Genomic DNA, 24,679 nt, shown 5'->3' on the forward strand with positions numbered 1-24,679 from the left:
TTCTGCATGATAAATAGGAAGAAAAACAAGAATCCTACTAATGCTAAAGTACAATTACAACCAGAAGTTTCCACATTAGTGGATTCAGTATCTAAGACTGTCCAAATATAAGCAAACTAAAGCAATGAAGTTTTTAGGAGCTTGAAGATTAAATATCTATGGCTTTTCCAAAGAGCAAAAACATTTTCAGAGATGTTACTTAGTATCTTGCTATATACTGAAATAAATCACCAGATCTCTAAAGGCCTACTCACTAGGTCTTTACAAGTCCAAGAAAGGTATGGCAGACTACAGCTATTTTTCCCTTCCCTTTTGCCTGCAAATCACTGAAACACACAGCAGACTCCAAAACAAACACTCATTTCCTTCTTGGAAATCAAGTTCTTGAAGTTTTTGTTGTTAACCCACTATCTTTGCTTGAATGCTGTTTTGGGTTCAGGCAAGTTGCAAATTTACACTGCTACTTCATAACTGTTCATGAAGATACTCACACTCCATAACTGCAGCTGAGTTAAATTTACTGGCAGCTCTACCTGGATTTACCTGCCATAAATGTCTCTTCACATTTGTAAGAGAAGAACACTCCATGGTAGACATACCAGCAATTCTCCTCTTGCTAGAAGGAAGCTATGTTTCCCAAAGTGTCACCTTCAATACCAGATTAGAGTTTTCACTGCAAAAGTTATCAATTAGTAGAAAACACCTTACATTTCCACATGATAAAAGAAATTGGGTGGCCAATTAAACATTGAATCCTTCACTGCTAGCACAGTCTAATTTCTTCAAAGTAAACACTGATGCTTTATTAAATTACAAAAAACAAGTTTCACGTAATGTTTAACATACTGATTAATTACAATACATCTCACCATCAGTCTTTAAGTGACCACAAGAACTTTCATGTTTCTATTCATTATTAAATGCCAGGCAAGTTCTCCCTCTCACAAGACAGCTACTTGCAAACAGAGAGCAGGTAAGGATTTGACTACCCAATGCAGCGTTCCACTAACTTAATCTAAAAATAACACAGCTAACCTTCACTAAAACTTTCTCCTACTTAGTAAAAGCAGGATACTATTCTCCTTCCACCTCTTCATTGGTTTCTCCATCATGCTGCAGCTTCATACTTTGTTCAACATGCATTTTGTAGCTTTATAATTTCAGCCCATAAAACCAACAAGAAAACAGATTTATGAAATGACAGAACAAGGAGAGAAATAAAGTGGAACATCTGATCCCTTGCCTACACATATTTAACCAGTAAAGTCACTACCTAGATGAACTTAACAACTTTATCCTTGTTACAGATGCACAATACCTCACCTACCTCAGAACTGTAAAGCCTTCTCCACACACAAAAGTAAGAAGTTTAAAAATCATACTTTAGAGAGCAGTACTGACAAAGAAACTTTGATTATTTTTATCTATTTGATTCAAATATTAAGAGATGCAAAGTTACAGGTATCCCTCTTATGTAAACAATACCCTACTTCTTAATGTAATGTGTGTTTATAACAAAACTACAAATAATAAAGCAAGCAGTGCAGAAGCACTTTTCTCTTCCTCAAGTGTGAAAAGACATTAAATACTTTTACAAAACACTTAAGAAGTCCCAGACTCAACTTAAAAATATGGAAGATCCTTCATCTCTTACTTGTAAACCAGACAGCAAGGTAGTATTTCATATTTTAGTTATTTCCCAGGAATTGCATTCAAGGAAAAAGGAAGTGCTAAGTAACATGAAAAGTCTATTTAGTCCTGAGTGGCAAGGATTCCTAGATCCTTATCCACAGCAAGGATAAACACACTTTACAGTGAGTTTAGCACTTCCAACATATTCTTCAAATGCAGAAGGAATTAACTGTCATCCAGCTGCTCCAATTAAAAACATTTCTAGTTCCACCCCTCTATTTCAGCATAAAGGTGAGTAGTGGAAGAAGACAGAGAACAAACTTCCTATGTACTTTTCTCCCTGTGTGCCTACCCCCTTCCCAGGCATTTGGGCTCCTATTACATCTACAAGGAAAACGGGAGGAGGGGCTGCTCTTCAAGTAGTTTGAAGCATTAAATCAGGAATAATCTAAGAACAGATAATGTGAGCCACTTTGCTTTCAGAGAGGGACTTACAAACCTCTTACCAACAAATTTTACATTGCCATTCATTAAAAAGATTTATTTCTTTTTGAAGAAACCACATTTAATAATAATTTTAGTAAATAGTAAGAAAACTCCTTTTTGTTTTGTGATTTGTAGTATTTAATTGGACTTTCATTCATCATCCCACTCCACATGTTTCCACACCCAGTGATAATGACACCATAGTTTGACTGCACTGGAATGTACAAACATTCACAAAAAAACTTTGCTTGCAACTTTGATAACCATTGAGTAATGCTGAAATTTTGCATTCAAGACATGGGAGTCAGTATAGCCTGTAAACAGCAATTTTATACATACTAATGTATCATGACACTTATGTAGCTTGCTAATGGCAGGAAAAAAAGAAATACCAAGATTCTGCTGTACTATGATTTTGAAATTCCATTAATTGAATTTCATAAGAATTATGACCTTTTTTCTGGATAGCTTTAGGCAGCTCAAAGGCTATTTTCAAATAATATCCATTTTCAAAATTCTGTAACTGCGTCCTAAAGACTAAACAAACAGAAATAATCAAAAATGAGCACACTAGATCCAACCTTTACAGTAAGAAAATTTACCATTCACCTCCCCAAAACATATGTAAGTTAAGGTTTCTTTTATTTTCTCTACATAAAGCAAAGGGAAAGGGTTTTGAAGCCTTTAGAAAGCACATCCAAATAGACCTCTTTGTTTCCACAGTATCAGCTGGTTATACAGGGTATGAGGTCTACATTCTCTAGCATTGGTATAAAGGTATCCACCTAGAAATTTCTCTTGGTCTCCATGCAATTCTGTGTTTGCTGTGCAATAGCTTGGCAAAATCAGCCTGGGCTCTAAAGGCAGCTGTAAAACAAGGCACGTACATTTTTCTAGGGGCTAGTTCAAGATGCAAAGCAACAATGTTTTTAGCATACAATTTAAAAGTACATCAACTACTGCTACCCTAAACGTGTTTTCCTAAAGCCATTAGTACCTTTCAAAAATTATCCTCTCATTTCTTCTCTGTGAATATGTCCAGATTTCTGAAACACCAGCTTCAAGAGTTACATATTCACATTAATATTTCACAAGGATCTAACCTGCAACATCATCCCAAGTAGGACGACAATGACGACACAACCATTAAAACCTATCTGGCTGACGTCCACCAACTCAGACACAGACACAGCAAAAGCTGTATTGATGCAAGCCTGCAAACACTGCTATTTATTCCCCCAAACTGATCAGAACTTCTTTACTGCTGCCCTCAAAGTAGACAGCCTCTCTTACTGACCACCACATACCTCTGAACATACTGATTGGGAAACGAGGTAACATGACTCAAATGAGTGAGGCTTTAAAAGCATCCTTCTGAAGGTGAGTAAGCCTGCAGTGGGATAAAGGAAGTTCTGTATACAGGGAAGCTAAATGGAGGTTTAATACCAACCGCTAAAAAACCCCAAACATTAAACCCCTACCCTGCAGCCTCTGGCCCTGGCGAGCCGAAGGGGTCAGCTGAAGGGGATGTGTGGGATCACGTACCCCGGCTCACCCTCCCCAGTCCGCTCCATCCATCCATCATCCATCCATGCATCCATCCCTGCCGGTGCCGCGCGGGCGGACGCGGGAGGGCGCGTGCCGGGGGTCCCCGCGGAGGCCGGGCCGGCCCCACCCGCTCCGCTCCGTGGCCTCCGGCCTGGCGGCGCTCCCGAGCACCGACCGCCGGCAGCCCTGGCCGGGGGCCGGCCCGCCCGGCCTCTTCGGGCCCTGCCGCCGCGCTTCCTGCGGCCCCCTCCTCCTCCTCCTCCCAACGGCTGGCGGGCCCCGTCTCCCCGGGAATCGCCATTCCCCTCCCAGATGCCGTGGGACGGGCCCACCTCCAGCACGGGGAGGTGGGGCCGAGGGGGTGCGGGGTCCCCACGAAGGCCGGCGGGGCACCCGCACCGTCCACTGCTGCCCACGCTCACACGGGGGAGGGTGGTGGCGGCGGACGCGCAGGGGGTGGGGGGAGAGGCTCTGACCTCTTCGCTCTTCAGCACCTCCTTGAACTCCCGCTTGATCCTCTGCACCGCGATGTTGGCCATCTCCGCAGCGGGCACCCCTCGCCCCCTCCGCGCCGGGCCCAGCGAGCTCCGCCGCCGCTCCGCTGGAGAACTCCCGGCCCTACCAAAATGGCGCCCGCGCCGAGCATGCGCGAAAGGGTCGCCGCCGCTCCTCAGGAGGGGCCGCGGCAGCGCGGCCGGAGCGGCACCGGGGCGGCGGTGGGGCCGGGGGGGCCGTGGCTGGACGCTGCCGGTGGGGCGACTGCGGCGAGTGGGCTCTGGGCCGCCGCCTCCCCGCTGACCCCGAAGGAAGGGTGCGCTGCCCACCTGTGGAGGCGCAGGGGTTCTCCCCGCCGGCCGCCCACCCGCCCGTCCCGGGAGACACCTGCCCGAGCCGCTCGCCCTGTCACGGGCCGGGCGGGCCCGTGGCGAGAGCGTGAGGAGGCAGCCCTCAGGCAGAACGCCGCCGCGGGCGGGCCTCGGGGCACAGCTGAGGCCGTTGTGTCGTCATGGCTCCCGCCCGGCCCTGCACCGGCAGCGGGGTGAGCCCTGAGGCGGCGGGCCGGCGAACGGCTGAAGGAGCGCCCTTGGGAGGGCCGGGCCCGGTCCGCGGCAGCGGAGAAGTGGCTGAGGTGTCGCGGAGGAAACAGCTGGCTCAAGGAGCAGCTGGTATGTCTGCTGCTGAAGCCCCCAGCAAAAAGAACTAGGGGGCTCCCACGTAACTTGAGAATCCGCTCACCCGGGCCCATAACAGCGGTTCTCATCTATTTTTTTCCCCCATTATGCTCGGCAGAGAAAAATGTTATGCCTTCCACGTCTCTCCCCCAGACCTGCTCCTCGTCCTCTTCTCCCCTCCCCCTGGAGGCGCTGGTGTCTCCTCACACGGGAGCAGGAGAACTTGCAGGCCCAGAAACAGGTTACTTAATGGGGACAGTGAAAGGAACTGCTGCTTTACACAGATTCTGCTACAATGTTTTGAAAGTAGAGTAAAAGGCAAAGGTCAGCCCTATGTAATGGACATTTTATTGCAGAAGCAAACGTGGGCACCCACGATGCTGCTTCTGTTCTGAAATCTGAAATAGGGAAACAGCAACCATAACTTCTAACCTGAGGTGTATAAAGTAAGGTATGGGATCGAAGAGCGTAGATCTTCAGAGGAGAACATGAGATTGGATTTTGAACTATTTATTCAGGAGCTAGAGGCTTTCAAGACATTAAGGTTTACAGGAACACTTTATAGGGCCCCCTTTTAACGGTGCAGTGCAGGACAACGTACAACACAGACATTTATCTCAACAAATGTCAGCTTCTGGTAGGGCTGTTATCTACAAGTGCCATTCATTCACCTCCATTAGTATACACAGCATTTTAACTACTATATACACTATAAAGAAAATACAAGCAACAAAAAATATTTTTTTTAAATCTGTCAACTATGTACAGATGCATGTAGTCCCTTTAATGTGTTTACTCTTCCTATGTAGTTTGACTGGGAAAAGTTCATTTTTCTGTAAAATTGTTGCTGCATGTGCATCTGTTCATAAATTTTTCTTTTCAGATGAAAACTTTAAAACGTTTTATACAATCCAGTTTTTCAGCTGAGGTTTTCAATACCTTTATGAAAAGGACCATTTTTCAGTAGGCCTGGTTTCTTTTTAATGACTTAATAGTGGGATCTTGTACTTTCATTTTCAGAATAATTTAGACATATGAGTTCCACTGATATGTCTCAAATTCTTTTCGAGGAGGTCGGCCATGGCTTTTCTGTCACCAATAGAAAAAGGATGATAACACTTTTTTGCCTCTTAGATGAAAGTTAGGTTTGTAGTGTGCTGAGCAACTATGACTACTATAGACAAAAATAATAAAGGTGGTACATAAAATCTCCTGGTTAAATCCTTCATGTCTTTTCAGACAGCTCACAGAAAGAAGCTAAGCTTCCAATATTCAGATTTTGCACTGAATGGAGTGGAAAACATGACCTTTATTAAGTGTCAAAATCCTTTGTGTTCCTGTGAATATGCTTTTATGTTATAGGTAGTGAACATCCAGTAACAGCCATGGTAAAGGGCAATGATTTTGTCTGGTTTGTACCTAGGTTCATTTTCATGTGCTCATTTGGATTACAAATGTCAGAGTCTGCTGCTGCAAAAATGAAATTAATATGAATTACTGTATCTCTTTTCCTTGTTATGTCCCATTCCTTTGCCTTGTCCTTAAGTAGGCATTTTTCACTTACAACTGTTTGATATTCACCATAATACTGTGTTAATTTTCTCTTTGCTGAAAGACAGATACAGAAAGGCTTTCTGGATGGTAGAACAGAGTAGTGGTGAGTTTTGCCAGGATCAAAATCTGTGTAAAAATCAGTACCTTACATAATCAGCATGCTGGAAGTATCACTTTACACCTCCAATACTGTTTTATACTTTATTATAATTTACTATTTTACAGAAGGTTCTACAGGGGTTTAGGGTAGAACAGGACCATAGACTTTGAATACGTGTTTTGGGGTTTGGTTTGGTTTTTTGGGGGGAGTTGGGTTTTTGTTTGTTTGTTGTTTTATTTTTGCTTTGTTAAAAAAGATAATGCCTGGACAAAAATTGAGAATATAGCCTCTTGGTGTGATTTCAGGGACTTCCATGTCTGACTCCCTAATATATTTTATGATATGTTGATAATAAAGCCCTGAATTAAGTTGTCATTAGTATTTTTCCCTTAGAAAAATCCATACACAATATGTACAACTGTAGTCCATTGAACATAGCTATTTTTTGAATTAAAAATATTTGTAGTATATATGATTTCAGGAGATAGTTCCTCATTGACCCTATCACCATTTTAGTCTCATACCGAACAACTCTTTCAATAGCAGCTTTTACAAACTGGCTGCAGATCGGTTTATGCTTTTGCCTGTTGGTGTTGATCACAACTAATAGAGTGAGAGATACAATTCTGAGTATCTATGCATTGGTTATTATGACTGGCATATTGTTTGGAAAGACTTCTGGAAGTGGGAGAAGGAGATATAGTTGAAGTTGAAGCAATGTAAGGTCATTGCAGGAGGGAGGTTGGTAGGGTCAGTGGTGGTAAGGCCTCAGCCCAAGCTCCCAATAAGGACAGGCTAACAATATTCATTAGCCAATGCTGGGACAACCAAACATCCTAAACACTGCCATTCCATGTAATGTGGGAAGTGCTGTCTATCAGGTAACTATATATAGGAAAGAGTCATTTCCATTTTCATGGAAAAGTGGCTGTGGCTCATGCAAAGTTGCATGGCTCTTCTCTCTGACTGTGGATGCCCCCAGCCCCAGGGCACTGCCTGGGGACTCCAAGATGCTTCTGACAGAACCAAGTGCTTTCTGTTCTTCAAGTTAAGATTCTTGGTGATCTTTTTCTCATTTCCATATTTTCCTAATTTTATTCTTTTCATATCAATAGGACATTTTTATAGTATAATTACTCAGAGAAAATTTGGAATTATTGAGATAGTCCCCTGTGATTAGAGGAAAATGAGATTTTTGAAACATTAACTTTGCAGTATGCAGCATTCTATTTCTCTTTTGCTGTTTTATGTCTTGCATAACAAAACTACCACCTCTTCATCTTGGCTTCTTTAGTTTAGAAAAATCAAAAATGTCAGGCTTGATCTTCTCTCTTTGTTGCTGGAGGATTACTTATTGGAGAGGAAAGCTGTCTCAAGAGATATGTATATTGATTTCAACCCCTTTAGAAACAGGGGTTGAACCTGTAGCATTTAAAATTCTTATTTTATTTATTTCAGATTTCCATATAAAGATTAACTTTACAGGCTGTGTTAGTACTAGATTATATGCACTTTGCATTTAAATGTTTGTATGCTCATTTATAATAGTGCTTTATTTTTAAAAAAGGCAACAATTAATATTTATAGAACTAGGTTATTTTAAAATTTAACCTTCGTTTTCCACGGAAGGTACACTTACAGCTCTCTTTCTATGATCCCAGCTTTTACCAGAGAAATGCAGAAATTGTCTTTTTTATCTGCATATCATTCAGCACATTTCAGAGACTAAGAATAAATTTAGCCCACACGTTTATTGTCTGTCATATTGCGTTCCTGTTGTGGCAGCGTCTGGATGATTCACCTTACCTGTGATTAGCACTATCATAAAAATAACGAACTGGTCGTGCAAGTTGACCGAGTTTTAAGATGTCATCTTAACTTTGCTGTTCCTCCCGTAGGTGTCCATGTCCGGTTGCGTGGCCAGGTGTAAGAGTGCCCTCTCCTGGGTGGAACAGGGCAGCTTGCCTTGCTCGGCTGAGACGGGTCCCTCTGTTGGGAAGCTTTCCTTTGTCCGGCCCTACCTGTAAAAGTATTTATGGAGAACTTGTAGGAGGTCTGTAGGCAGAAATGGCAAAACCAGTAGAACAGAAATTGTTCGGTGTTCAGGAAGAGAGGGGAGGTATTCACTCGAGATGCCTGCGCTTACCAAATGATACTTTTCATGTTGTTAGCAGATGAAATGTATATGCACTAAAAGGCACTAAGGGTTCTAACTAAACATTAGAGTGATGTGAAGTCACTCCGGTTGAATTCATATGATGCAATTCATCTGAATTAGTGAAGTTGCATCAGACATCAATCTATAGCATAGCAAAATTTTCATTAAATAATGAATAGGCAGAATTTTTTTGTAGTTTAATAACACCCTATTGTCCTTCACTTGTTAAGGGCTGTTATTAGAAATTGAGAGGACACCCTGGACTTTTCATTAATTTGATATTGGTCTGCCAATATCTTCTAAATTAATGTTATATCTGAACATGATGTTTCTAGTAGGAAAACCTAGATACAAAAATACCCAATGCTTTTGAGTCTGTGAGCAAAATTACTGGTGTTTTAAGTTTCCACTTTTTTGTGGAGGAGTGATTTTCAACTGACAGTACATACACCTTGAGGTCCATGGGCCAATTCTTGTGGCTTCATGAAGAAACAAAAAAAAGAGGGAGGAGGGGGAATTAGGTTCAGCTGTGAAATAGTTCTTGTAATTTCGCAGGAGCTCCCAAGTTGATTAATATTCTTAATGATCAGGCATCTACCTTGAAAATTTGGCAGTCAAAGACTGACAAGTTGATTACAGGGAAATAGAAGCACTTCTTATAAAGTGTGCTCCTTTCTTCCTATTACAAAAAGAAGATAGCAGTCTTTCTGAGGATCCTTTCAAAGTGAAAGTAAGCTGCGAATAGAGAAATAGATTTCACAACCTAACATGGCTTTATTAGTAGTTTTATGAATATTAGAGTTATAAGGGAAGAGAGGATTTAACCAATCTTATAAAGAACTTGGTGACCATGCTATGTTGCCGGTATATTGTTGTCCACTCAAAAAATATTTACTACCTTGAGTGAAGGATTTGTACCATTTTAAGTATTTTGTGTTATCATCTACTAATGTAATAACTTATAGTATGTTATCAAATCTGTGTAACTTTATTTAATTAAATATTGTGATCTTTCTTTCACAGAAAGGTACAAAAGGGAGTTAGAGCTGCCTTAAAAGGCCAGCTGGACATTATCTTCTCCTCATGGTAGGATTTGTGACTGAATAACATTTGCTGCTATTTTAATGACTATAGGGGCTAAAATCAGATCCAGACTGATACTCAGTAAAGCCTCCATTTATAAAAGTCATCAGGACAGAAGTATATCTGACCTTTTAGCTAGAAGCTTAAATTTATTGTTCAGTGTAGTGGTAGCCAGGGAAGTGCCTAAATGCAGCAAGTAAGGAAGAGAGAAGATAAAATGGCATTGATAGTTTGAAGTGACTGTTTGGGGGGTGGAGTTAGAGTCTCTCATTAGGAGATCTGAGTTTGGAATTAGAACTGGAGCAGCAAAAAATTGTGAAGCAGTAATTGAATGAATATGGGAATCCAGAAATAAACCCACTTACTTTGGTAGTGATCTTTACTGCTAAAATATTTTCATATTCCTAACAATGTAGATAAGCTGAGTGCTGGGAAGCTCACTGTATAAAGAGGTTCAACTGCCAGCATAAATATAAAAAAATTTGTGTCTCTGGGATGGTTCCACCTGGCTCTCTGTATTTTCCTTTGAGCAGATAGGCAACACTTGTTCAGGGAGTTTATGTTGCAAACTGATCTGCATCACTGCTGTGTCTGCTCAAGAGAAAAGGATGAGAGTGGACACCTTTCCTCCTAATGTACATAACTTGGGACATAGAGCCATCAACACAGGCTGCAGGGTGTATTATGCTCCTGCAGGCAATAGTCTCATGAATGGTTTTATGAGGGGGTCCCACCTCAAAAAAGTTTCCAGCTATAAGAGAATGTGCATTAAAGATGTGTGAATAACAACAGTATAGTACAAGAATATATGCAGTAAAATCAGAAAACTACAAGCCAAGCCACAGAGACAACAGACTCCAGTATACTTTGCATATAAATTGTTAAGAATTCCTCCAATGGTCTCTCTGTTTTGTAAAGCACAGGGCTTTTTAGGGATCCTGAAAGGTAGGGCTAATAATAAAAAAGCAATCTGGAGCTCTTGAATTCAGTTATTATTGCTTGATCCAGCAATTTTTGATTCTGAGGTTTTTTGAAAATTGTATCTAGAATCTGAACTTACTCTTATGTGGGCATTTTGCTAAACTACATGGGCACCATGTTATCATGTGCACCAAATCCACAACTGATGGAAGCCTTTTGGAACTGTCTACAACAAAAATTTACAAAATAGTGAAGTTTGTCAGAGATCATCTAGAAAAAGCTCAGCTCTGACAGATGGGTAATTTATCAGGCTCTGTTATTGTAGATACCATCCTAAAATAGCTGCATTTTGGAGACTAGAACAATTTTGTACTAGGAAAAAACCCCCAAGTTTTTCTATTAATTTTACTACAATAGAATAATAATTTAGAATTAAAGCCTTAAGTCTAAATTGCTAGTCAGTGTTTGCACCACAGTTCTGTAAAAAAGTTAATTGAATAGGATTGCAAATCACAGAAACCAGTATGGACCAATTCAAGAATAGAAGCCAGGACAATCTGATCTTTGTTGTTTTCCTAACCTGATTGTCTTCAGTTTGTCCACATGGCTAGCAAGAACACTGCACCTGGCAATTTGTTAGAGAACACTGAGGATAAAGTCAGGTTAAACAAACAAGGCTCAAATAGTGTCCTGTACTGAGTAATGTACAGTTTTCCTGAACACAGCAGATACAAGCCATTTTTCTGGTCTGTGGATTCCTGCCAGGCATGCAATGTTTCTCAAAGCAGGATCTAGAAAATCCCTACTATTCTATGTGTCTGTCTTTTCAGTAATAGCATATGCCTTTGTTTAGGTGGAAGATCTGGTTTAGATGTAAGGAGTTTCTTGTCTTGAACATTTTTCTCAAACAAAGGGTAGCAATTATAGCAGTTTCATTGAAGGATAATCCATCTCATAAAATTCCATGTTACAGCTTTCCCATCTTTCTGACAGTGCAAAAAGATCACATGGTGAATTGGAACAAGCTTTTAAAGGCAGTATTCTGGACTGTATCTTTGTTCCCCCAAACAGGGCTCAGTCGTACTGGAAAGTATTCAGTCATGCTGCATGATTGCCTCTTGATTTTGCAGATTCTAACCCTTGGTGATGCCTTGAGAAGGCTGACCTAGAACAGAGGCTAGACAGAGTTAAAGAATAAAGTAGGGCTTTATTAAAAGGCCTTAATGGATACACCTTGGGCAGTGTAAGAGCCCAGCCAGGGCTACAGCCAAGATGAACCCAAAATGGTCACAAAAATGGATGACCGGTCACAGAATCTCTCACTTTTATAAGTTCTGGTCCATTTGCATATTGGAGTTAATTGTTCAATTATAGCTTTAGGTTATGAAGTTCATCCTCCTTATTTTCTCTCTTCAGTCCACCTTTGTTTATACTTTTTGGGCCTGGAACTGGTAACAGTTGTCCTTGGACAAGCTGGAAAAGGATTGTTTTGTCTACCTACCTTGTGAAGAGAACTTGCTAACACTTTATATAAAGCTCAGAGTTACACACTAAAGCAGCACAGAATCTGAAAAATACAGAAGCTAAAACTTAAGGCATCATTTGTCCTAGGAATATTGTAACATTACACTGTTGGTCCCTTCCCCAAACAGAGCAGATATAAAAGGTATTAACTCTCCTAACAGACTTATTTATAGGTGCCATATATCCCTGTATCTTAATATCACTTATTCCAAATAATTTTACTCCCACAGAAATTGCAGTCAAAGTGCTTTGCAGGTATATCTACTCCTGGCTTCCCTCTTGAGTGGCACAGTATCACAGAATCACAGCAGGGTCAAGGTTGGAAGGGACCTCTTCAGATCATCTAGACCACTCTTCCTGTCAAAGTGGGGTCAGCCAGAGCAAGTTGCCTTGCCAGGACCATGTCCATTTGAGTGTCTCCATGGATATGAGATAGCACAGCCCTTCTGGGCAACCACTACCAATGTTCAGTTAGCATCAGAAAAAAGAAGTGTTAGCTCTTGTTTAGCTCTTGTCCTGTCACTGGGCACCACTGTGAAAGGACTGGCTACCTCAGTATTTTCTCTACAAAGGAGTTGGGCTTCTGCTATAATACAGCTTCAGCTTCCAATCTTTCCATCCTTTCTTTCAGTAATTATCTTCAGTTTTAGAGATGTCATCTATGTCTAATGATTACTTCAGTAGCTTAACAAAAGGTAACCACAAGAACCCATTTCAACACCAAAAATGTAAATTCATACTTTCAAACACCCAAAAGGTCTCCCTCAATCCGTGTGGTGTTTTTGCAAAATCTCTGAAGTATGAGTTGAATTGAATTATATAATGGTTTGGGTTGGAAAGTACCTTAAAGACCACCTACTTTCAACCCCCTGCCATGGGTGACACCTTCCACTAGACCAGGTTACTCAGGGCCCTATTCAACCTGGCCTTGAATACTTCCATGGATGTGGCAGCCACAACTTCTGTGGACAACCTGTTCCGGTGCCTCACCACCCTCACAGTAAGAAATTTCATCCTAATAAACTCATTGTTAAAAGTCTCTCCAGCCTTTTTGCACACTTTTAGGTACTGGAAGGACACATTAAAGTCTCCCAGAGCCTCAGCTCTCAGCTGTTCCTTACAGGAGAGGGGCTCCATCCTTCTGATCATCTTTGTGGCTTTCCTGTGGGCTCATTCCAAGAGGTCCATGTCCTTCTTATGTTGTGGGACCCAAAGCTGGATGCAGTACTCCAGGTGGGGTCTCACAGGAGCACAGTAGAGGGGATGAATCGTGTCCCTTGACCTACAGACCACGCTTTTGATGCAGCCCAGGATACAACTGGCTTTCTGGGCTGCAAGTGCACATTGCTGGATCATGTCCAGCCTCTCCTCCACCAGCACTTCCAGGGCCTCCTCAGCAGGGCTGCTCTCAATCCATTCTCCTCACAGCCTGCTTTTGTCCTTGGGCTTGCCTTAACCCAGGTGCAGGACCTTGCACTTGGCCTTGTTGAACTTCCCACAGACCCGCCTCCCTCTAGCGTCTTGTTTGCACCACTCAGCTTGGTGTTGTCAACAAACTTGCTGAGGGTATACTACAGAAGAACTCTTTTTCCCTGACCAGACAGTGTTGTCAAGTTCTGTAAAGTCAAATTTTCTTTCTTGCACTAAACCACTTGTAGGGTTTACAGCTCCTCTTCAAAAGGTGTGACATCCTACAGCAAGCATCCAGCTGCATCATACCACACCATCAAACAAAATTTGCTCAAAAGCAAACGTGCACAAGTTAAAAACCTTGCATTATGTCTAGGATCTTGCCCAGTTGAGAGAGCAGTCATTTCTTGTACACTTGTCAACACTCATGTTCTAATAACCAAAGTAAAAACCATGTTTGAATGCACTACAGAAACCAGAGTATCACTTACTATGATCAGATATTTTTTCAACAATGTGATTTAGTTCTCTGTAGTCCATACAGAGATGCTGCCACATTTTATGTGATAGAATACTGATCTTCAACTGCTGACTGACAGAGTTATGCCTTTTGATATACCTCCTCAGTAACACATGAAATGTCTTCTCTTCTTGCCATATATTTTTTATTAGTAAATAATGCCTCGGCTTTTTAATGGATAGTACTCTTACATTTCAATCATATACCAAGTGCTTAATACTAACTGCAAACTGCATATATCAATTTCAGATCAGAGTAATTTTCAGTTCATGACCAGAACATTTCAATTCATTGCTGCTTCTTAGTTATATCTAGTAAAGTGTTTTTAAAAATCCTTTAGGATCTTGTTTTCATTTTCTCTTCTCCCTTCTGCACCTAATATCAAATCTGCTTGCTTGCATTTTAGCTTGTGGTTTGTCTATCAGATATGGCTTCTTCTACTAGGCATTCACTTGGAAATGAAGAGGGATTCATTTTTATTTCAAGTCTGTGAGAACTGTAACAGTTGAGGGCTCTGACTCATGTTCAGAGGCATTTTGAGACTAAATGCTGAAATGGCTCTGAACATAGAGGGTGATATGAGATGTGTTTTTCCCAAGTGGCAGCAGTTTTCAGATGAATATAGCAACGTTAGCTGCTGGTAAATTTATGGCTGCAGATAGCTTATGTGAACTACAGTTGCTTATGAAGCAGTTCACTCTGTTTCTCATCTTTTCTTTGCAAGAAAGCCACCACAGTTGAACAGCTGCTATTATGATTTCTGTTCCAGAGGAAAAACAATTTTTTAAGGTTATAGCAGTGTTGGTTCACTTAGACCACATTTTTAGAGGGGACTGGCCTAAGCTATTGCAAAATAATGTTCCCAATACTGATTGGATAATTATCAATGAAATTTAGTGGACTATTAACTTATGTGGTTACTGAGAACATACTATTCTAATACTACAGAACCATTTCAGCCTAATTCAGATGGTGTATCTTTACCAGTGAGTGTTATCATTAACAATTTAGTAGCTCAGGACTTAATCCTCTATTTTTAAATTGCTTTTTGCAAGCCTGACCTTATAACCATCCCAATTGGCTTGCTTGCATTTCATAGTTATTCTAAATTACTAGTCATTATTCTAGTTAAGTGTAAAATAATCCTTGTCATCCCCTCACCTTCAGATTTCCTTCACCCATTTCATAGTGTGGAAAACTTCACTGGGCAGCTGTGGTCTGGCAGCATTGCAGCAATCCTTTGTGGTCATTTTCCCTAGACTGTGGCTAATTGGTCCCAAAAGTCTGTGTTGGTGTGTTGATGCTTCAGGAGCTCAAACGATCCTCCATAGATCCTCAGACAATTTCACTGGAGTTTCTTGTTTCCACTGAGCCATATTTTTACTGTGAGTTCTGACAATTGCAGTTGAGTGTTTAAGTTTAGATCTGCACATTGACAGAAAACCCGGCAGTATACATTTGGTTCAGTGGTGATTACATGAGCAAATATCAGTAAAATTAATATAAGTACACAATGTAGTCTTTGTGCCAGCCAATTCTCAGGCTTGCTGCCTAGTATCCCAAAGGGCTTTTCAATTCTCCAGAGCTTTGTGAGATGCCAGTCTAGCTGAATTCTAGAAATGCTTGCAGGCAACTTTTTTAAGGACTTCTTTTTCCAAAATTGGATTTCCTTTTCCAAAAGTCTCAGTGTTGCTGCCAAAAGGCCTCTCTTACCTTGATTCTACAAGGGCATTTAATAATATTTTCCTTTCCACTTCCTAGGTGCCAATTTCAGACCATTTTGCAGACCTCTTCCAAATGGCTCTTTGGTATCAAAATTTGCAGCAGAATTTCCTTAGAATAGCATTATCTCCTTATTATGAACTGCATACAAGAAAAGAGGGAGCAGACAGAAAAGGAGTTACATTAGGAGGATTTGTCCCATTTCTAGGTCATTTTTCAGATCTGATGAAACTGCATGAATTGCAGATGAACAATTTCCACTCCACAGAATACCTGGATGTCAGCAATACAATGCCTAGTGACATGACTTATGCAGCAAAGATGAAAATAACATCAGCAGAAAAAGAACTTGAGAATGGGAAAAGCAATGTTGTGTCTGTAAACAAGCTCATTCATTGTTTGGCAGGTTAGATCACCAACACAACACCTAATTTACCATTGCCTGCTGAGGTAGAAAAGTTGAAAGCTAGCACTGTGATGTGGAATGTGACACCTGCCTGTTGCTTACAAAATGCCCAATCCACACTACTTTCAGACTATGGATGTAGAGAATGTATAGTCACTTTTGCTAACTTCCACCCTCCTCCATTATAAAGGGTTTTGGTAGAAGGACTATTACCACCCTTTGCTCTTTAATCAGAGCTGTCTTCATAGTTTTAGCCTGGCAATGGGCAGCACAATTCTTTTAGTGTGCCAAAATCAGTAGATTCACCATTCTATCCCTGTTACTACTTGAATGCATCTCATGGCTTTGTTCCTAAAGTAGTCTACATCACTGTTTTCATCGTAGTTTGACTGCCAGAATGGAGACTTCATAGAGAGAGTTGAAGATAGCCTCCATATCAGGATCTTGTTTTACTGCTGTATTGTGCACTAAATTTGTGAGTGTAAGGGGGAGCAGATGGCTGAAGTCTGGGAGTAGGAAGCTGAGATAGAATCAGTGCCTGCTATGCCTTGTTCATTTGCCCGTTGGAACCAGGAGGGACAAATTCTGAGGGATGCTCTGGCAGAATGTTTTATTTAAAACACACAGTTACTTTCTGCACACACCTGTATGTTCTTGCTGATTTGAAAGCAATAAGCTTATACATTGTTTCTCTTGCTCCTGGTCCCTACTTTCTGTGGTTCCTGTTGCCTGCCCCTCTTCCTTGGCCGTTCATCCTCTGAAGTTTCATACATGAGGATAACCCTTTCACAAATCCATCCTTCATTAGGCCCATCAGCTTCCCGTACTTCCAAACATGGGAATGGAAACATATATGTTGAACAAAGAAAAATAATCGGAAAAAAATTGCTATTTTGCTGTCAAAAGGAAGTGCAAATAATGCAGGATCCTGGAAAAATCCTCAGCTTTTTACTGAGACTAGGTAAGTAAAACTATTTTCAGATATGCTGAGCTTTGCAGCATACAACATGGGGTGAAGAAATGAGAGTAGGGAGGGGTAGCTTTTATCTCACCCAGTGGGGCTGGTTGGCCAGCCAGGTAGTGCTTCTTGCACACCTCTTCAAGGCACAATTTCAAAACATTACCAGATATAATGCAAGTACCTGGATGGGGTGATGTGAGAAATGAGCCAGAAAGATATAATGCACTGAGGTCTGAGGAGGCTGCATTTGATTCAAAGTGAGGAAGACACCTGAGCTCTAGCTCTGCCACCATTGCATACTGCTTCCTTGTAGATCACACAGTTGCCATTACTCTCAATTCATGCCTCTCAAATATAGACTCTTTGCAGGCTCATATTGTTTCTGTCAAGGCATCTCATGCTGCTGGTCAAGCTCACTTAGTCTTGCCCTTCCAGTTCTAGAATTGTTCAAATTCAGTTCTCCAAGAATGAATCACTGAGATTCTCTTATCAGTTTCAATGGTTCCTCCAAATATGCCTGATATCATTTTAGCAACTGCTGTTTGACCTTGTCCAAGAGCTGTTCGGCAAGAAAATAGAAGTGTTTGGCATTTCTGCCTCAGCTTGGCAGAAGGAACCCTTCTCTCTGCTACTGTGCTGTTGGCATTTCTCTCCTCTCTTGTTTGAATCAGGACTAACGGCAAGCTGTGTCTGGTTTGGGAATTTCAGGATCTCAGATCCATTTTCTAGAACAATGGCTAGCCCTGTGTATGAGGTGTGGGAGACAGGCAAGACTGGTTTATGGTATTGAGAAGCTGCCTTTGCTTGTTTCAAGGGTGGCTTGTTCCTGGTGAAGGGTTAGGTTAGGAGAATGGCTAAGGGAGAGCTGGAAAGAAGGATACAGCCAACAGTTGATCATTCTTCCTATGACTACCCTCTGACACCATCGTCTAGATTAGCTTAGTGTTTGGCCAGGACAGCCAAAGTAAACTTCAAGGCAAGCATACCTTGATATTGTCAATCTTCATAGCTCCTGTTGCAGTCCAAACTCCTGAACGGGCTGTAAAGAAACCTGTCCTCCCAGGAAACATTGAAGGGATATGGCTTCATACTTCCAAATTAAAGGTAAGTTTTAGCACCCCTAGTACCTTACCAGAGTCTTAGTTCCCTGGATGGAGGTAAACAAGATGATACCAGTTCTGCATAGTTTAGCTTTTTTGTGTGATGGCCTGGCTTTGTGTCAGTGCCTTGCCTCCCTTTTCAGTATTGCCACTGCTTAGTTGGGTGCTAAGACAAGAGAAAGGACTAAAACGTGGGAAAGAAGAAGCAAGATCCGCAGCAAGTCAGGACTGTGTGGCATTGCTACACAAAGGCAGCCTACCTCCTGACTCTCAGAAGTGGAATGGATATGTTCAGGGCCAGCTTTAACCAGGAAGAGTTGGTCTACCTGCATCTTTCAGAGAGAGGTGGCTCTGTGCACGAGTGATGGCTGGACATGCAAGGCTGCCAACTGGCAGTGCATCCAAGACTTGGCAAAGTAGCACAGGCTAGACACTCAAGTTTAGGAAAAAACTTTCAGAAAAAAAGCTGTTGCCACGAAAGGAGGCTTGAAAACCCCATGACAGCTGCAAGTAGTAATGAGAACAGCCATATGTGGGTCACATGAGACTATGCAGCACTGGTCAGAGGTACCAACTTGAGAGCACTTGCAACTTCTCTCCAACTCTCCTTTCTCACTCTGATTGCAGTACTGTCCTTGTTTCTAGCTTGGAGGAGGTAAGCCAGCCTTGGAAATATTGGAGAACAAGATTTTCTTTCTTGTATAATCCCCACTGCATTATTGCATGGTATCAGTGTCTCCAAGACAGGATGTGGTCCATCTTTCTGTATTGGGAGTATGACACTCCCTTTCCTTGGCTGACTGAGAAGCCACAATCTGATTTTCCTTTCTAACTTCATTCACAGCATCTAAATACCTATTTTGATGGATGCTTTAATTGCTTAGAAGCCCGTGAGTCACGAGCTCCTGAACAGGCTTTGAATTTCAAGATGAAAAACTAGCCTGTAAATTGCCTCGTACTTCAGCGGGGATGGCTGGGGCCAAGCGGCCGAAGCGCCCGTGTTTGTGCCGGGGACGCGGAGCCCTGGCCGCGGGGGCTGTGGCGGACCCCAGGCACACCTGGCCCTACAGCAGTCCTGTCCCCGCGTCCTCTCCTCTGACCTACCGAGCTTTATTTTATGGCCGCCGCGTTGTTGGGCGCTGCGGCCCCCCGGGCCCCCGAGTCGGGCCCTGCCGGACAGCGCGGCCCGGGCCGCGGCCGCCCCTGCCCGCAGCAGGGCTCAGCTCCCGCGCCGGGCGGAGGGCTGGCAGCGGGGGGCGGGACCGCGCGGCGCCGCCCCGGCCCCGCCGCCGCCGCCGGGAGCCGGCAGATCCGGGTCTCGTGGCGCGGGCTGACGTGTGAGCCGGCCCGAGCCGCGGGCCGAGCCGCGGGGCCGCCCCTGCCCGCCCGGCCGCCCTGCCCCTGCCCCCGCCCCCCAGCCCTCCGCGACGGCGGCCGGAGAACGGTGAGCGGGGCCGCCGTGGCGGGGCCGGGGAGGGCGCGGGCTGGCGGCGGCCGAGGGTCTGCGCGGACATCCCCGCCCGACCCTCCGCGGCCGGGGAGCGGCGGCCGAGCCCCGGTGGGGGCTGCGGGGTAACTTCAAGCCTGTTGAAGTGCAGAAACGTCCCTGCCGCCCGCGCTTTCCCGGGTGCCGGGAAGGTAAACACCGGGAGAGCCGGAACCTCTCCACTCGGTGTCAGGCAGCTCTCCTTCTTTTCCAAACCAGAGAAACGTCGGCTTGTCTTCTTATCAGCTGGTCTGATTGTGGTTTTTCTGGTTATTGGGGATTTTCATGCGAAGTGGCACTCTTCTGTCGGTTTTCTTTTTGTCCTTAAAGGATCGCAGTCTGATACTTTGAGCCAAAGAGGTTTAGGTTTCTCTCTTTAAAGAAGCTGGCAGTGGCGTGCAGACACCAGGATGTGTGCTGCCAGGCTGCTCCCTGCTTTGCGAACAGGGTGCAGCTGAAGTGGGAGAGATGAAACAATGTCGTGTGAAAGATAATCTCGGGAATAGGACAGTATCACACTGCTGTTAATTTATGAAAGATAGGGTTCCTGTCAGGAGCTCTTCATGTATGCTCGAATATGTGATTCCTAGAGAATCGGTGAAGAAGGGTATATTGGCCTTGGAGAGCACAAGATGTGGTTATTTCTCTGCTGCTGCTGCCACTGTGCTGGGTTCCCCAGCTGTCCTGCCCTGCAGCTCAACCGCTGCCTTCCACGGCAGTTCTGAGGCCTTGGCTAACCAGCGTGAATGTGCTGCAAGACCTACATCAAAAACTTTGGTTTCCTGACAAACACCTGTTTGCCTTGTCAAGTGTCTTCAAGTTTGCCGTTTAGATTGTAGACTGTTTGTGTTTTAATACTGTCTGAACATCCAGATCTATGCAGATAGATAAGTCTTGAAAACCAACTCCCGTTTTTGGAGGCAAGGACATCTAACATTTGGGTCTTAATAGCATTTTGCGTTAATGTTGTTAGTGTGCCTGCTGGGGAAGGTGTGTATCTCTAGTGAGTGTTAATGGGTTATGTATTAGAAGTCTTTAAATGCTTAGCTATTAGTGTGCTATCCACCTTTACTCGTTCATTTTACATTCCAAAAGAAGGCATAAGTTCAAAAAAATCAGAAGTGTGGGAGATCAGTTTTACTTTTTTATCTCTTCCTACATCCTTGATAATTTCATCCAATTCCTGTGACTCAATGAGATGAAAGAAATCAGTCTTTGATTTTAAAAAGTGAACCTGTCACTGATAGTGAGGCTTGAAATGATAGAAGCAGTTTGCCAAATGAAATGAATTGTAATGTTAGCAGTCATTAGTTGATTCACTTCTAAGCACTGTTCTTTCTCCTGCCACTGTGGTGGGTGAGTCCAACATCTTTGATTCTTTTTGCCCTTTGTAAAAGGCAAGATTTACAATGTTTGTCTAACTGTTGAGTGGTACAGAGTTCTGTATTTTAAGTAATTTAAGATTGTTTTGTATATGGAGCTAAGTAAGGGCAAAGTTACACAGGTTGTGTTACTGCAAGTTCCACACTGTGGTGTTGCACGTCCTTCTTGGGCCGGCAGGGACGTTCCTGACCCACTGGGGACCAAAAGCCCTGGTCTGCTGTAGAACTCAGATGATGGTAGAAGCAGTTTTGTAGCTCTGGGTGGATCTTTTTTTAGCCTAGTTGGATACAATTTTGCTGACTATAGAAATAAATATAATCGACAAAGTTCTATGATGTTCTTCATATTGTGCACACAGTGATGGTTTTGCAACACCTTACATAAACCACAATCAAGTCCATTAAGTTCCAAACTGCATGGCCCAGTTACATGAGCAATATTCTGCAGTCCATGTTCTTTTATTCTAAGGGAAAAATGAGAATAATACAATTGTTATTAAAGAAATATTTTACATTTAAAACAATTCATTCTCCCAATAATTTTAAAACTATTTTACCTGCTTTCAAGAAGTTGGTATTTAGTTTTGGAGAAAGTTAGTTTCTAACTGACTTCTAGTTTTGTTATTAACTTCTCATTTCCTACTTTCATATATTTAAACTTCAGAATAAGTGGTGTGTGAATGTTATTTGCATAACAAATGTGTAATAAAACTATGTTTGTACATTTAGAATTTCCCCCCCTAGGTATTATGGGTACTTGACATACATTCTTAAAGACCAAGTTTTGTCTTTGCTGAAGTTTGTCATACCAGAATTTGACCTTACAACATCATGAGACTTCACAGGGCCAGTACAATGAAATTAAGCAAGATCTTCTCTTCTTATAAATGCATATGAATGGCAAATGTCACAGTGGCCTGACAATACCAGGTATCAAATTCTTACTCTCTATGTTTTGAACATTTATCAGATTCCTCATCATAACAAATATGAAAAAGTTTTGGCAGATGCATTTTTGCATATACAGCCTGTTGTCATCTGGCCATTTTCTGCTTGGGACACAGGTCAGAGCCTGTGACCCCACTTTGCACACATGCTGTTACACACTCTGCATGTTTGCATTTACATACCTAGATATTAACTTGATGCTAAGCACATTCTGCCTTAACTCTCTGGGTTAGAGATTCAATTTATGAATGCATACAGATCCACCTAATTGTTAATGAGGCAGCTGATTCTGCAAAATGCTAATACTTCTTGGAAAATCCAAGTACTCCCAAACCCTCTGTGAGTACACTGGAAGTGAAGAAAACTTTCTAAAGCTCTGCCACAGAGCTGAATCTTGCAGTCCTTGTACAGGTGAAAAGGAAGAGGAATTATTTTCCCAGAAGAGCTCCTTCAGCTTGTATGCCTTGACACATTAGCATCTAGCATCCCTAGTTCCCAATGAGCCTCATTTGAAGTAAGACTCCTTAGCTCCTCATTAGGAAGGAATAGTCAGGGACAGGAGAAGGATCAGTGTGTGTTAGCTGTGTTAGTCTTTCTTTGCTGACAGAACAGTGGTTCTGCTAGCAGTAAGAGAAGAAATATGGTCCTATCCTCTTCCCTATTCCCACCACCTGTTCCACACTGCTGGCTGAGGCTGGGGCAAGAAAAAGGTCCCTTAGTGATGATTGATGGGGCTTTTCATGAAAAATTGGAAGATGCTTAGGGGAGCAGCCCTTGGCATGACTGAGTGATCGTGCATTTGCATTGTTGTTAATTGTACAGATATGCTTCAGAAGCTTTTGTTTGAATGTCTAACTGGTATTTTTATAGATAATTGAACAAATTAGTCCCATTTGGGTGAGAACAGATTGAATTACATTTGATAAAAGTTTTCCTCATTAAGATTACTTCTGATTCTTCTGCAGCTTTGCATGCATTAAAAAGCATGGCTTTCTGGAGCTAAATATAGTTTCATTCTTACTTTATAAAGCTTTTAAACAAATGTCAGATCCAAACCACTGAGCGCTCCTCAGAAAGAAAATATTTTTATCAGAAAAAAACCCAGAAAAGCTGGACAAAAGTGTAGCAGCAACCATTTACATTATATAAGCAGATGCAATGCTCATTTACTTTATTTGTTGAATCTTTGTCAAAGACAGACCTCTAGTATTAGAGCTTTGGTCTTTTTTCTTCATATGTTCATATATTTCCCATTAGTTAATCATAAAATCTTTATTTTTAGCAGGGAAATATTCTTAGACAACTTGATAAAATAATTTATGTTTTTTTTTCACACATTAAAAAGTTATTTAGAAAAAAAAAAGACAGCTGTCTGAATGAAATTACATGAAGGTGTGAAGAGAAGTTGGGGTTAGCTCTTCAAGCAGTTGAATTAAATCAAGTGTGAAAGCAAGCTTCCTGGTGTGAGCAACCTTACTGTAACAAGGATTCCAGTGCAAGTGATTACAGTGTTGTTAGGGGTTCCTCACCCTGGTATCTAGATGAGACTCATCAGATGTGACCCATAATTAAGAACCCCTATTTGAAAATACTACGTAAAATACTACATTTTATCAGAGAGCTCCGTGAAATGTAGAAATATTCTTATTATATTATTATATTTCTTATATAAAAGAGACATTTTTGAGCCATGAAGATTGTCAGATGGTTTAGCTTCAAATTAGTATGTAGAACAAAAGTCATTAAAGATGAAAAATACATTATTTTCTCTATGAAAATGGTGGAGCAAAAGGTAAGATGTGTACTGCAAACTGATCCTGATCTTGTGAAACAGAACTGTAGATTTTTGTTGTGCAATTAATATAATGGATTTTAAAATCTATTGCTAGAAGGTGCAGGGGAATGTTGTGTAATTTGCATAACACTTTCCTTTTGATAATCTAAACTAGTCTGTGAGTCTGCTGACTTAGGTGGTTGATATTCTCTGGTAAAAACTGGGTCATCTGGTAGCTAAACATATGTAAATAACCAAGTCCAGAAATCCTGTTAATTGCTATGGGTTCCCTCTGGTAAAAATACTGATTTGAAAAATTCTAATTGATAAGCTTCAAATTGTTTACTGCAGGTATGTAAAAAAAACAAGCTGATTGAACTTCCATTGAAGTTGAAGACAGGCACCAGCTAGCTTCAGATAAAATTTGATCTGGCCTAAAGGGGTTAGGAGTAGGGCTGCCAGGGAATAGAGCTTCTTTCATCTGAAAATTGAAAATCCTGCTATCTTTCTCAGCATGCTGCTACCCTGTTAAATCTGTTTGCTCAGTGGCAAGTTATTAGAAACATATGTCATCCCTGGAGAAAGAAATAATGAAAGCATTCCCAAGAATTTCAGTATAATTTTGTGTTTGTATGTGATCAGAGTGACATTAAGGAATAGTGTATTTTTATAGTTTTAAGGATTTAGTAAGGTATTTTTTAATGCAAGCAATTGTACTCTTATTATACTAGTATAAAAAAGCTTCGTAGCTCATGGTAGGGCTACATTTGCTGCCTCAATGTGGTGGAAAAA

At 41.9% G+C, this 24,679-nt stretch overlaps 2 protein-coding genes across 3 annotated transcripts in view; one reads left to right on the plus strand and one right to left on the minus strand.

Annotated features, from left to right (window-relative positions):
* Positions 1-4,296, minus strand: part of UBE2K (ubiquitin conjugating enzyme E2 K) — a 44,164-nt gene extending 39,868 nt beyond the window's left edge. The window contains exon 1 of one of the 2 annotated variants that reach the window (XM_063157401.1): positions 4,143-4,296. In XM_063157401.1, the coding sequence (XP_063013471.1) occupies positions 4,143-4,205 (63 nt within the window). In that variant the 5' untranslated portion in view covers positions 4,206-4,296. Of the gene's footprint in view, positions 1-3,425; positions 3,504-4,142 lie in introns of those variants that run through there. The other variant, XM_063157402.1, reaches the window with a different exon arrangement.
* A 15,397-nt stretch (positions 4,297-19,693) lies between these two features.
* SMIM14 (small integral membrane protein 14) overlaps positions 19,694-24,679 on the plus strand; it is a 38,575-nt gene continuing 33,589 nt past the window's right edge. Inside the window, exon 1 of the mRNA XM_063157403.1 lies at positions 19,694-19,741. The gene's annotated coding sequence lies outside the window, so the exon portion shown is untranslated. The remainder of the gene's footprint in view (positions 19,742-24,679) is intronic.

The sequence above is a fragment of the Melospiza melodia genome, chromosome 5 (genome assembly GCF_035770615.1).
Source record: "Melospiza melodia melodia isolate bMelMel2 chromosome 5, bMelMel2.pri, whole genome shotgun sequence".
In the NCBI taxonomy this organism is placed as follows: domain Eukaryota; kingdom Metazoa; phylum Chordata; class Aves; order Passeriformes; family Passerellidae; genus Melospiza; species Melospiza melodia.